This window comes from Drosophila willistoni (genome assembly GCF_018902025.1).
Source record: "Drosophila willistoni isolate 14030-0811.24 chromosome 2R unlocalized genomic scaffold, UCI_dwil_1.1 Seg200, whole genome shotgun sequence".
NCBI lineage: Eukaryota > Metazoa > Arthropoda > Insecta > Diptera > Drosophilidae > Drosophila > Drosophila willistoni.
In genome coordinates, this window is record NW_025814051.1 from 5,117,348 (window position 1) to 5,132,082 (window position 14,735).

The 14,735-nt window shown below is 34.6% G+C and overlaps 1 protein-coding gene across 1 annotated transcript; it reads right to left on the reverse strand.

The window, feature by feature from the left end:
- Positions 1-2,616: 2,616 nt before the first annotated feature.
- LOC124460408 (nuclear pore complex protein Nup98-Nup96-like) lies at positions 2,617-4,514 on the reverse strand. The gene is made up of 2 exons (XM_047011081.1): positions 4,391-4,514; positions 2,617-4,328 (listed from the first exon to the last, which is right to left on the reverse strand). Exon 2 carries the CDS (start codon positions 4,301-4,303, stop codon positions 2,651-2,653), a length of 1,653 nt encoding a protein of 550 aa, XP_046867037.1. The 5' UTR covers positions 4,304-4,328; positions 4,391-4,514; the 3' UTR covers positions 2,617-2,650.
- Positions 4,515-14,735: the final 10,221 nt, after the last annotated feature.

Consider the following 14,735-nt stretch of genomic DNA (forward strand, 5'->3'; position numbering starts at 1 on the left):
AAGAAGAATGCTTTAATGATCCATTAATGAAAACTGATATCTATAATATTCAATACTCATTCGTATTTCAATCGTATTTTTTATTGTCTTTACTAAAATATTGAAGTATTTTTTTTCCTTCCTTACAATTTACTGAAATTTAAGAAGAATTTTTGTGGCAGTGGTATTCCTATTGACATAATCAAGTTTAGATTTGTTTCTTTATGACTATTTTGATAAGACTATCAGGTATGTTTCGAGTAAGTCTATGATTCGGTTATAAAGGGGAAAGGGCGGGTTGAGTTTATAAGGTCATAATGAACTAAACAAATCGATTAAAATTATAAGTGTTTTCCACTTTTTTATTAGAGAGCACTTGCTTCTGCAATCTCTCTTACACAAATAATTAGCAGATAGCATAATTGCTTTGACTATTGCAAAGATATGATTAGTTTGAACAAAGAAAAAGTAGATAATACAGGAATGTGGGTGGTGAGAGGTCTGTGAGAAGAAGAGTGGCAGGTCGAACATGTGGTTTCTTTTTAAGGGGCCGATTAAAACGCTTTTTTTCGAGAAGTTTGTAATCAAATTAGAAAGTGAAGGCTCAATTTTATTTTTAGAGCATGCAGATTGACTTTGAGAAGAAATTGTAATATTAATGAAATTAATTATTTCAAATTTTTACCGTTAGCTGAATCACAGCATCTTCTCCTCTTGTTTAATAATTTAATACAGGTTTTTAATTTCCATCGACAGTTGAAGCTCAAAAAAAGGGCATTCCATCAGGGCTCCCCCACACGGCCATATATAATTTCCACACATGTGTGACATATAGATACATATATACATATATGCGTATATATTTCTTTATTGTATTTAGTGCAGGAATTTTTATTGACTAAAAAAGTGAGTGGAGGAAAAAATCAAATAAACATTGCGCATAAAATAAATTTTCCAATGTTGCCAGAGTATCACCAACTCAACTGAATTGAACTCAACCGAGTTGAGCAAATACAATACAATTTTCATGCTGCGATGGGATAATGTTAGCTGGCTGACGGATTTAAAGGGGACCGAGGTAGGTAGGTGAGGAAATTGCTGCAATACGACACACAGACACACATACACTCACACATATAGAAATTTGGAGAAGGGGAAATGAGACTGAGAGAGGAAAATGCTGAAAATCAAATAAATCAAATGCTCGTAAATAAATCATTTGAATTTATTTTCATTTTCGGGCAACGAAGAAAAAAGAAAGAGAAACAAAAATGTTGACAAAATAAAAGCACGATAAATACTCCAAATTCAACTCGACACGTTGCATAAGGAGAAACACACAGAGTACCAAAGAGAACGCCATAGGGAGGGAGGCAAAATCAAATAAAATAAAACCAAACGACCAAACATCGGACCGACCGTCAGACTAACCAAAAAGCAACAAGACAGACGCTGAGTGACAACTAACGAACAGGCATGGCAGGCTACCAGCCTGGCATTTAGGATTTCGCCAAGTCAAAAAGGGACATGCCCCGCCTTCACACCACCCATTCACCATCACACCCTCTCTCATCGCACCGGAAAAAGCTAAAATGTTATTTTCTCACTTCCTTCGAGGACTTTGTGAGCTCTGAAATGCTCTGGCCAACATGTCTCCCGCTATGTCCGTGTTGTCTGTGGTGTGTGTGTGCCCTCCACTTGCGGTTAGTTATTTGGTCGTTGCTCAAGTGTTTAACGCCGCTTCCTGTAAAGGAGCGCCATCCCACTTCATCCTGATTCGTCCCAATCCAATTCTTTACATTTCTTTCTTCTTCGATTGTGTCTTTTTTTCTCTCTATTCGATTAGATTATATTAAATAGCATTTTAGGACCAAAAACGAATCTCACTCTTGCACGTTTCTTTTCTTCACAATGACAATGAGATATTTCTGTTATAATACGATTATATAGGTTACCATATCAACGTTCAGATACAATAATTGTCTCGCCTGTTGCTATGCCACAACCTGTCAAATATCCAACTAGCACACATCAATTTAATAAGTTTATTAAATATGACAGAAAACTGTGTGCTTTAAAAATTGGCGAAAATTTTTAGGTATTTCAAATGCTACTCTCATAAAGTCACGGAAGCTTTTCAATTTGCAGTATTAAGATCGTTGAAGTAGAAGTTTTAAAGTTTTGTAAAAGAAAAGTTCGCCCGAAAGCTTTAACAAGTTTTACAAATTACTCCTCACTGATAAATAATTCACTAAAAAAAATGTTTAAGCTAATATTGTGAAAAGAAATATTCTCTTGAAAACACCTTAAGTAATCCTCTAAAGGATGTCAGGTAGAATAGGAAGACCTAAGTTTTCCTCACTTCAGGATTTTAATCTGCTAAAGCTACTTGATCAACTGAGTGAATCCTACTTTGAACGAAGATCTCCAGTTGTACGACCCTAGAAACAGAAAGAAACCGCTTGCTACAAAAGGCTATTCCGATTGCTTTGCAGATAGAAATAGATAACAAGAATTTTTTTACTTTAACATTTAATTTTGACTAGTTATTGAAATATAATAGAATTAGGCAACTCCATTTTGGTTTGCTACAAGTGGATAATAAAATCTGAAACATGTAAAGACTGTAGACAAATATACTAATTACTGGATTTATATATAGCATTGGGATCTACTTGGCGGATACTTCAATTTCATTCGATTCATCACTCTCATTGAGGCTATATTGAGAGAAATGTTTGACCTGAAATACCCAGCTTCCTGTTTCCGGGCGATATTCAAGAAAACGCGCATCACTTTCTGCATTACAACGACGTAGCCTTCGCTCAAAGTTCATTTCGATTATGCGGCGTGGATCTTTGATATCCAAATGACTATTTTTACAGCGTGGCCAAATTCCATCCAGGGTAACCTGACAACTGCGATTAAGCCCTTGGCCGACGGGTGGTTTATTAGCGTCATTCGGATACATGCATATTTCCCTTCTGTTAAAATGGACTATCTCATCTAGATTCAAGCCAGCTACATCGATTTCCTCGCCAAAATAGGCATTTCCATAATCCTCTCTGCCGACAGTGAAATTTGGTACCACACAGGAACCATCCTTCGCCAAATAAGATAAAAGATCATTCAACGAAGGTATGGTATAGTAATCAACTCGTTGGAGCACTATGCCAGTTGGATGCGGTTGTTTAATGTGTTGCTCTTCTCGATGCTCGCAAGTGTTCTTAGGCAACCAAGAATTTTGTTTACGAGCTTCATCAACGACAATCGGATCCAAATCAAAAGTTACCCTTGGTGGAGATTTATCAATTGGCTTTAAAATCAATCGTTTGGGCGGTCGTGTAAGCTTGAATTCATTGTCGGGGACTTCGATCTCTTTTAAGTCATTGTAGAGCCTCAGCTGGTTAAGTTTTTCCACGCAGCTGTCAGCGCCAGAGGTAATATTTGCTTGGCTTGCAGTAGAATTGGTAGAAATTTCGAATTTTGTCTGAGAACCTAAAGGAGTTACGTATTGGGTTGATGCATCAGCCACTTCCCGTATAAGACTATTTGAAATGGATGAGTTAGTAATGGGCTGGAATGCTGTAAAATTACCAAGTCCATTTCCCCCTAAAACGCCTCCAAATGAACTGTTACCAAAAAGTGATTCATTTGTATTTTGCAGGCCTTCTGAGAAGAATGAAGGCGGCTGAATTAAGGTGGAATTTAACAAGCTTGCAGTCGGTAAAGCTCCAGTGGTTCCAGTGTTAAATCCCGTCTGAGCACCACTTGTGCTAGAGAATCCACCAATTGTCTGTGTAAAAACCGCCCCAGCTGTAGCCGATGTCAATATGAAATTATTGGGTTCTTGTTTCGCGCCAAAGAATGAGTTTTGTGGAGGGGTTGCTGATTGGAATACAAAATTCCCAAAGCCAATGGTAGCAGGCTGTCCATAAACATTTCTTTCTGAAATATCCCTCATTTCGATATCCTCGCCTGGCGTGCTCAAGAGAAAACCATTTCCAAGTGCACTTATTGTTTCTGGACCCTTTCGCCCAGCTTGATAGTCCTCCCAGCGCAATTCATCCGTTGACATTCCTACATATTCCTTTATGGCTGTAATGCTGTGCATTTTAACATCAAGACTAATTGGATCTTCTTTCTCTATTGGAGCCTCGGTGGATATTAAGATCTCATATTTGGTTCCGGCAGTGCCTGAAGCTGCGTGCGAGAAAGTTCCGAATACCGATGTAGTAGTAGCCGTTTTAACTGTATTTGTCTGACCAAACGCTGTTTGACCAAGCTTAGCAGTTCCAAGCTGAAAACCATTTCCACATTCCATTTTTATATATTTTCTTTTTTACCTACTGTAAACAAATAACACGGGGCTTAAGTGCATGTCTATGAAAATTTGCAAATAAATAAATACCAATCGAAAGCGAATTTCAACAAATCCTGTGATCCCTAACGTATTACAAATAAACTTTTAAAGTGTATAAAAGAAAAACGACTAGTAAAGAGCAAAAATTTGGTAACATTGAAGTCAGAGATGACTACGACTATTCGATGTTGCTATTATTCACAAATATATATAAACTTCATTAAACAGTTTCGACAAAGATTACCCCATAACAAAAAATGTAATGGATTTCTCATTTGCACTAATTGTGTAATGCATATCTCACAGTATACAAATCAATATATTATTAAATTTATCTACTGAATGGATGGACTTAGTTTTTAAGGGACTATGTAATACTAAAGGCTTTAAGGACAATCCCATAATACACATTTCCCTTCTGTTTGACATTAACTTTAATTTAGCTAAATGGACAAAAAATCAACTAAATCTCTACCTGCCGTTTATAAAATGTGTCGTTTTCCTAAATTTTCTATTTGTAAGCTGATGTTTAATATGAATTTTGTGTAAATTATTTGTTGTGTTTGCAAATTCTTCCTGGACATTAAGTGAAAAACTTTAGCTAAATCTTTTAAGCTTCTGTCGAATTATTTATGCTTGAAATCGTTCAATGAATGAAAGGGGGACTCCCCTCTCTGTGTACTATATTTATCGAATTAATGCAAGAAGGCATAATCCAGAACTACGCCTTCAATTTCCAACTGACTTGTCTTTGGTTTACTTAACACAACTTTTCGGTAAACACTTTGGGCAAACAAACACAGACCAAAAAAGCCCAAAAAAGAAACTAATTAATTACATTTTATTTAAGTTGCCATTGCGTACTAGAAACTGAGTGGGACTAAGATAGAGAGAGAGAGAGAGAGAGAGAGATAGAAAGAGAATGAGTCGATTGATTATTTCGTGTGCATATTTCGGCGCTTGCCGCATTTTGTTTACTTTGTTTTTAGCAAAGAAAGTTTTTGGCGAAAAGTTGCCAATGCCACTTTATCCCTCTCTCGTTCTATTTCCAGAGCTTCTCAACCACGCCACGCCCACATCTGTCTCACCGCCTTGTGGCTTGTGGTAATCTCCCATCTTTTATCCCGTTCTATTCGTTTCACTTGTCTTCCAACTAATTGAATAGTTAAGCGCATTTGATGCGTTGCTAAGTTGTTAAGATGCATATTGTTGTAGATTCTATATAGGATATACCATATACATATATTCTCTGATGCCGCAGAGCTTACTGATGAGCACGTTCTGGCCGCCCCCATTTGAAAACTCGGTAGCAGCTAAAACTTGTTAGTTTGGGTATGTTTTTTTTTCCTCATTCTTTCTCTCTCGCTCGCTCTCACTCTGTGTTTCCCTTTGAGGAAAATTCTGGTTATAATTGCTTCTCACATTGTTGCTTTTTGCATATGTTCCATGACTGCCTCAAGTTGAAGTTGCCGTTGCAGTTGCGAGTTGAAGTTGTTGCTGATGTTGAAGTTTAAGTTTTCAACATGGTTTTTCTCTGTCGTTCTCTATCTATCTCTCTCTCCCTCTCTTTCTCTGGGTCAGTCACTTCGCTCATTTGAATTGTGTTGTACGTCAACAATTGTGAAAACAAAGTAAAAACACAGATGTAAAAAAAACTTTTACCATTTGCTCAACATAAAGAGTAACAAAAACAACAACATCTAGCAAATGTCTGTTATACAACTGGGAAATAGAAAGTAGATGCTTCTGGGGCGACAGAGGAGAGTACACCCTGCAGTTGCTCCCAAAGTGTTGCCCAGAGTGTACAGAATTTTATACTCAATGGCAAAAATGGTAATTTATGAAATTTCGAGCAAAAGAAATACAGACTACGAACCGAGACAAGAATCATAATTTAGAAGTGACCATAAGAGAATGGATATTAAAATGAAACGGCTTCCAAAAAGTAATAAACCTGAATGAAGATTAAATTATAATTGCCAAAGTTATTCGTAAAGTAAGAATATAGTTTCCAGCCAAAAAGAAGATAATTATTGGGAATATTCCTTTTCGAGACAAAAGTGATCTTTATGGAAAATAAATCTAGTAGATTTAAATCAATTGAAGTTAGTTTAGATCAAAGTCTGTAAAAAGATTGGAACTCGTATGTTTAGGCTAAAAGATTAAATCGAGCAGATTAAGTAAATGGCCAAGTTTCAAAATTAATTTACTTGACTTATTTCCTTTGCTTTTCGATTTTTTATTTTTTCGCATTTCGGTTGGTTTTGTAATCAGACAAGTTTATATTCATTAAACTTCCGCCAAATTTTGCGCCTTATATTTTAGACATTTCACCAAATTGCCGCACTGGGACTTTCACTAACTCTATGTTCTGTCCCACTCTCTCTCTCTCTCTCCCTCACTCTGTCACACTTTTTTCAGCTTGGCTCCATGGTCTTTCTCTTGAGTCCTTGCGGTTAGTTTTTGTGGGCCGGAAAGTTTATGCTTTTGTATTTCCGGCAAAGCTTGACTTTCCTCCATTTTTTTTGTTTGCTCTCATTCCTACTTTTTGCTTGGACGGAAAAATGCAATTTGAAAAAGAAGTAAAAAAACTTCCTTCTGTGAGTCTCGCTCTTTAAATTACAGCAGCTGCTCAAAAAAGTGAACGAAATTTGTATAAATTTGCATGGCAAATTGTTTGACAAGACACAACGAGACTAAAGAGAAGATGGCTGACTGACTGGACTGGTATGGACTTGGCGTTAAGAGCTAATTTCTTTCATAAATATAACCAATTTAAGTGAAACCGCTAACAGTAAGCTGCTCCATTTGATAAGCAATTGAGTCACTAATTACTTTTTGTTAACAAAAACTTTAGCATTAAAAAATCTTCAAGCAAATGGTTAGTGGTAATAAAATATTCAAAAGAACAACAACGGCAAAAGCTAGTAGCAGCTTGCTTTTAGCCTAAGGAATAAGGTCAAGGCTTTAGTGGCAAGGATAAACTCCTTAGGCCCATTTGCCTAAACGTTAATTGGCATGGCTTTGGTGTGTGTGTGTGTTTGTACTGTTGGGCCTTTTGTTTGTTACTTTGGCTTATGGCTAATGGCCGGCAAACTTGTTTGAAGAACATTTGAGAATTGCTAAGAGAAAACTGTAATATGCAAAGCCCTGCTAATTGAAACAAAAGTTTTCAATAGTTTTGACTCTAAACGTTTAATTTGTTTATGTGTACAGTCAGTGTAAAAGGTAATGGAAAAGTGCCAAAGAAAATCCTAAATAAACGATTATGCAAAGTCTATTAAGCAACATTAAAAGCTATCAAATCATGCCAACAAAATTATCACAAAAGAAACACAAATGCAACAAAATTCTTACAACTAAAGCAAACGGAAACTAATTAACTGGATATGGCCAAATTGCTATTTTAACTATTACCACAAGCACAAGACGAGGAGGAGAAGTGTATACATCGGCAACAAAATAATAATAAATTAATTACAATAGAAAATAACAAATTGAAGGTGTTTCCTCTGGATCAAGTGGAATATTTTATGCCTGCGTAGTTATGGTCGATCCATTAAAAATCTTTTGGGTTTTGACAAATAGCACCTATTTGGGTAAGTGTTCTAAGCCACCTTACTGTGTGTGTGTGTGTGTGTGTGTGTGTGTGTATGCGTGAGTATATGTGAGTACGTGAGCGTGTGTAGTTAAATGTGCATATGATTATTTACTTTACTTTGTTTGTCTTTGGTTATTCCAGTTTCTGCATATTTCATGAAATGTAATTTGTATATGTATTCTTGCTACCTCCCAACAGAGAAAGAGACAACATGAACATCAACATCAACAGCACGTGCCACCATTCTCTCTCCCACTCACAAGCCCCGTAGTTTGTTTCTTAGCAAACGACACCTTTGAGTTTGTTGTTATCTTTTCACACAGGTTTTTAAATATGCATTCATATTATACACATACATACATATACAAATACTTATATGTATATATTGTGCTGCGAGTGCCTCTTTACTTAAGCAGGAATATCTCTATATATATTCTATATGCGTATATTTGGTTTTAATGACTTAATGGCTGAAACGACTGAAACGTAATAGCTTGAAAGCTTTTCTCATATAAAGGAACATATATTGAGAGTGACTGGTTCTAGACTTTGATTTACTACAAAAGAGATCTTTCATCCAAAGTTAATAGTAAAAATAATTAAAAATTTTTATGTGTATGTTAAAGGAATAATTAAAGAAATAAAATTTGAGGCTTTTAATTATAATATTTTGAAACGATTTTAAAAGGAATATATATTCATAAGTATAACAATTTTGCTTTTTTAGTCGATAGTGAAACTTAGAAATATTAAAAAGAAGAAGAATTTATGAAAAGTAATTAAATATTTTGTTATGGTATATGATAAATGTGCGTGCTAGGCTCGATTTAAGATAAGATTATAAATTAAAATAAGTCAACAATCGCGTAGAGTACATAAATATATAAAAACTTAGTCCAAAAATCCTTGAAAAAAACCCTTCATGATGAATACAAATTTCCTTAAAAATGCTTTGGGAAATTCTGGAATATGGCACATTTCTTGATGATTTCTTGAGGTTTTTTTTGGATATTGAAAAGGTGGGAAAAAGTTATACTAAAATAGGCAATGTAAATAGGCAAAACGAAACAGATGATCTTTAACTTCAATCACAAGTTAAAATATTATTATAAAAATTGTGTAGTAAATAAAAATTGGTAAAAAATTTTTATGGGTTTTATCTTTATAAATCATTATGCTAGAAATTCGACAAATGAGACTCGTTGAATTTTCATGTTCCAGGTGAAAAACTCCAGATTAAAGGCAAAGTTCTCAAGGATATTGACTACATGAATTTTATGAATATTAAAAAATGTATTTTCTTTTTCCCTACACATGTCGTATACGTAATATTTCAAAATTAATCTGAATTAACTGAAAAAGTTTTGCCTTTGCGGTTAACATTCAGAAGGGAATGTTGAATTGTAATTAACACGCAGCTGGTCAAGCTTTTACAATCCAATCCACGTCCCCTTTTCCAAATTCTCCGCTCTTTCTGTTGAAGGCCCCCCAACAGATGAAGGGTCCTCTCAAGGATTTTTGTTAATGAACAGCGTCCACCTTGCCTCGGCCCTGGGCTTGTGAACTCATTATGGGCTGACAAAATATTTGTCAACTCATCAACATTGTCGCCGTCATCGTTGCCATCCCCTCACCCTGTTGCCCACCCTACCTGCATCACAGTACCGCATGGTCCGCCCCCGTCCACAATACCATTCTTAGTGAGGTGCCATATTTTATGTTGTGTTTTTTTCTTCTTTTATATTTGGAAGCCATTTTTGTTTTGTGCTGCTTTCGGCCGCGCACACTTTTTAATTAGTCGCCGGATTTTGTTGTTGAACAACACACAGAAACAAAAAAATCAACGCCTTGCTTTTCTAAGCATTTTATAAGTTTAATTAACCATCACTTTGTGTGTGTGTGTGTGTTTGTGTGTGTTGGGTTTCTGTTTTATTTTGCGGATTGCACTGCGAACCGAAAAAGTTGAAGTGCAGGTCACTTCCGGCTTCATTATCAGCGTCATCATCCCTCTGCGCCTCCGCATCGTCATCATCTCTATCAACGGATGTTTGGTGTTGATGGCTAATGAATACAAATATTCACAAAGGCCTCTCCTCTTTTGGTCTTTGGGAGTTTTAATTGAAAATTTGTGAAATCATCATCATCATTTCTCACATTCAACTGGAAAAAAAACGTGCCACTCGGTCTCAAAGCATCAAAGTTAATGAGGTTGACCCCCAAGGGCATTATTTGCGTTTTTTTTTTCTCCTTTTGACCCCCCAAAAGTCAATGGCTAACGGACTGATATTCAACGAGTTTATTAAATGGATTTAATTGTAATTTTTTCCGGATTATAGTAAAAAGGTTTTCTCTTTTTTTCGTACATTTTTTGTTTGGAATTAATGCTGAATCAGCTTTGAAATTATCTTTTGTTGAATGTTAACTGCAAATGTAAATTAAGCAATAAGAAAAATTGAAACTTTTTCAATTTCATTTTTATGAAATTTGCTTTTAGTCCCGTTAGGATAGATTACAAATAAATACAAGTACAACAAAAAGTGTTTGTAAATAAAGCAATAGATAAGAAATGTTTAAATTGAATTTAAAATCGGGAGTTCCATAATTAATTGTAAGTATGCCACAATGGTTGTCTTTTATATATCTCGCGTGGTATTAGAAACTTCAGCATTATAAGTTCGAATCATTGTGGAAAAAGTGTAGCATACTTTTATGGTTCCGAATTCTGAATAAATCGAAAAATTGTTGATTTTAGCGATTGGTTATTTAAAGTAAAATAAAAGCAACTGTTTTTTATTTATCCAACAAATTGACCTCGAGCCGGCATATCATAAATCAAAAAATGTTATTAGCACTGTTGAAAGTTACAATCAATTTAGAAATGCTTATCTAAAATATTTTCTTTGTGTAGTCTATTTAATGCTAGGTGAAATTTAAAGACTTTGTATTCTATTTGATGCGACAACAGCGTTCCATTATGCTTGCTCTTGGAGTCTTAGATTCTATTTAATTAATTTTGAAATGTTAAACTAATGTTCTTCATTCATTATTTTATTGTTATATAGGATAAAAGAGGTAGAACACAAATGCACAATCTTATATCAGGGGAAAGAGCCTACACTAGATATATACAAAGCAAAATACAAATAATAAAATTTTAAAGAAATTTATTAAAATCCAAAAGATTCATTGACTGTCAGAGGTAGAATAAAGTGAAGATGATTTTCTAACTTATTGCCTTATGTTGAAGCTATCTAGACCTTAATTTTCTTTGACTTCGTTAAGTCAGTTAATTTTTCCATTTCTATCTTAAGCAATTAGCATAATTTAGATAAACTTTTGCTTGCCAATTTAAATTCAATTTCATGACTTTAGGCGTGTCTCTTAAAAATCTATGTCAACTTATCCTTTTTAGTTTTTTTATATAAATTACAACTTTTAATTTACTAATTAGTTTTAGTTTTTCATGGGCGCCAACACAGAAACAACAAACAAATAAAACAAGCAAATAAATAAATAAATGGCATAGTTTTTCGGGTATTTGTGTATGTGTGTGTGTGTATGAACTTAATCCCCATTACGAGAAGTGATATAGAGATAGAGAAATAAACAAAACATTGGGTAATAAATTTATATAAATCTGAAAAAAAACCAACTAGAAAAAACTTTCTGATAATCTCTAAACATTTATGTTTACATATGTAAAAAAAGCAAAACAAAACTAATACACATACAAGCCATCTTTTCCGTGTGTGTGTGTGTGTGTGTGTTTATGCTTGTGACATTTATTATTAGCTTAATGGGCAGGGTCAGGGCACGTGTCATTCGAAAGGGAAGTTAAATTTTTAAGGGTTCACTGGGCGTATGCGTGATATGTCACAAAAATTGAATGAGCCAGGGAAAAGGGAGTCGAAAAGAGAAAGTTTTTAACTGCCTCTGACAGTTTTTTTTCTAATGTTGATGTATTTAGCAATTTTGAAAAGGTTCAAACTGCATAAGTGTTTAAGGTTATTTCTATAAAATTTCTATAAGTAAATGTAAATTAATGTGTCCGTGTGCATGTGTGTGCGTGTATAGGGTTGAGGAGTTTTTGAACTTTTGTTACTACGGTGGTGTGCTTTATAATTAGTTTTCATTTTAATTTATTGCTGTGGTCTATGCTCACTTTGATATTATGACAGCAACTGTTACTGACATATGCACAAAGTTTACCTTCTTCGAATGAAATTTTTAATTGAAATTTCCTTTTTGCATGATGTGTGTTGAGATTCTTTTTAATGGACACTAAAACTTATGTCTATTTTACTATACAGGGATTTCTATGAAACTATCGTTTTAGTTAAGGATAGAAGGGATTAAACGCTTTACATATGTATGTACTTATTGTAAGTTGAACACATCAAAGTAAATAAATTCTTCACTTTGCCTGAAATTTTCTTGAAATTATCATAAGTAGCCTTACCTACAGAAGCAAACATATGTCATTTTGGAATCCTTCATCACTGCTGCTCGTTTTCTTTGGTTCCCCTCAGTTTTTTCTTCAACTTTTTTTTTACCCCCCATTTTCCCCTTGTCACATTTAATGTGCTGCGCTTTGTTGCTTTTTTGAAAATGCTACTTCCGTCTCTCCAACTGACTGAATATCTCTTAGTGCTTCTATGTGTGTGTATGTGTGTTTCTTTTGACTTTTCACCCAACTATGTATGTGGCACCCGCAACGGACGGCTTCTGTCTCACTGCTTTGTACATACATTTTCCTATGGCTGATTTAAGCAGCTCTGACATTTGACGCCACTTTGCACACATTTCAAAAGGCAAAAAAAAAATCAGCCAAAATAGAAAACCAAACAGAGACCCAAAAACACACACACACAAAAAAAAAAAGAAAAAGAAAACAAACAAAAACTAAAAAAAAAGGAGAAGGAATAGTTGAAAAGTGGATGGTCCCCTGCAAAGGGGAAAAGCTAGTGCCAGTCATTCATAGACTGACATATGAGTGCTGCTTGTTGATGGCATTGGGGCGGCGGGTATGAGATGCCCTGTTAGTGTTCTAGTTATGCGGCCATAAATAGCTGACGGCTCTGCCTTTTTCTCTCTTTCTCTAGCTTACTCTCTGTCAGTTTCACCTTTATATATTTAATAGTTTAAAGTGAGCCCTTTTGACTCAACTGAAGATGCTCGCTGCCTGATGACTGGCGGCTGCTGTTCATTTCCCGCTCAATTTAACACCAACAAAAACAGAGCAAGAAGAAAAAATATAAAAGGATAGAGAGCGCAAAACTACACGTACAAGCAGAAGGCCACTTTAACCAACCAGCGAGGCTGAAGATCTCAACATTTATGTTTTCAAGACAAGTTGGGGATATGTGTATGAGAGTTGATATCGACAAGGTTGCTATGACTAGAAACAAACCAAACTTCAAGAAGTTAATATTTGCTATTGTTTCAAGTTAATCGTCAGTCAAGCTGAGCGCTCTTAGCGCGTCCTAGAACCAAAAACGATGAAAAGTGATTAATAGTTTTTTAAAGATAATAAATGGGGACTGATATATTAAGGAATAACTCCATTCTTTTAAAATTTCTGTGGTATTTAGAAAACCATCTGTACTACTCTGGTTGAAGACATGTTTTTCCCACATAACTTAATTTTCTTATACCAACTTTAAGGTATCCAAATAGTCGTCTCCTGTACATTTCTCTTGGTATTTCCCTGCCAGAGTGCCAAAAATTAAGTCAAGTTACTGCTAAAGAGGCCAAAAAAACCAAAAAAAAAAAAAAAACATCAAACCCCCATCATCCACTTGTATCCTCCCACAAAAAAATAAAAGGAATAAAATGGGGTGGAAAAGAAAAGGAGGAAAAATGCAATTTCACTTGCTGTTTGCCCGCTGTAAGTTTACCTGCTGCGTATTTATTTAGTATATTGTAGAGCTACACATACTTGTGTAAGTAGGAGTAAAGTAAAGGACCTTGCCAGCAGAAGGACCAACTTGAAAGACAAAAAAAAAAAACGCCAGCAAAAGAAGCATGAGCAAACGGTTGAAAAGCAAAGACGAGTGTGTGTGTGAGTGTGTTTACTGCTGTTAAGTATTTATTTATTTTTATTTTTCCTTCTCTGCTCATTTTCTTTGCAGGCCTGTTTAGTTAAGACTAAATTGAAAATAAAAGGAAATGATTTCACCCCCTTTTTTTTGCTATTCGCTTTCTATTTTTATCATGAAGCATTTATAAAAAGTCGAACAAAAAAGATTTTAAGTTTGTCTTAACTAACTAACGAGTTGATTATAAAACATTTCATTCGTTTCCCATAAACAAGGGTTGTTTCATAAATAGCAAAGCTAACATAAGGACGTTATTATCAGTTGACACGATTTTAATTTTAGTTTTGTTAAAAATTTGATTGTTCAATTTTTTTATTTATTCACTAATTGTTGTTTTTTTTTCTCATTTTTTTGCTGCTTTTAAAGCTTTAATTGTTAAACAATAGAGTTCTGTTAAAGTAAAATATACTAAACTTGTATATATTGATATTAGCTTTTAAATTTAATAGAATTGAGGAGCTTTTGAATCCAATTTAAAAAAATTTGTTACGAGCGCTTGAAAATAGAGTACACATTTCCCTAACCATTTTGCCTTAAGAAAGTGGATAAATGGACCTGATAAATTTAATTTTACATACATATTTTACATACCGATTGACCCTCGCATATATACAAAGTTTGATTACATCACCAAAAGTCAATCAAAAAATAACTTTTTTGATGACCAAACAAGCAAACATTTGAAAATAGTTGT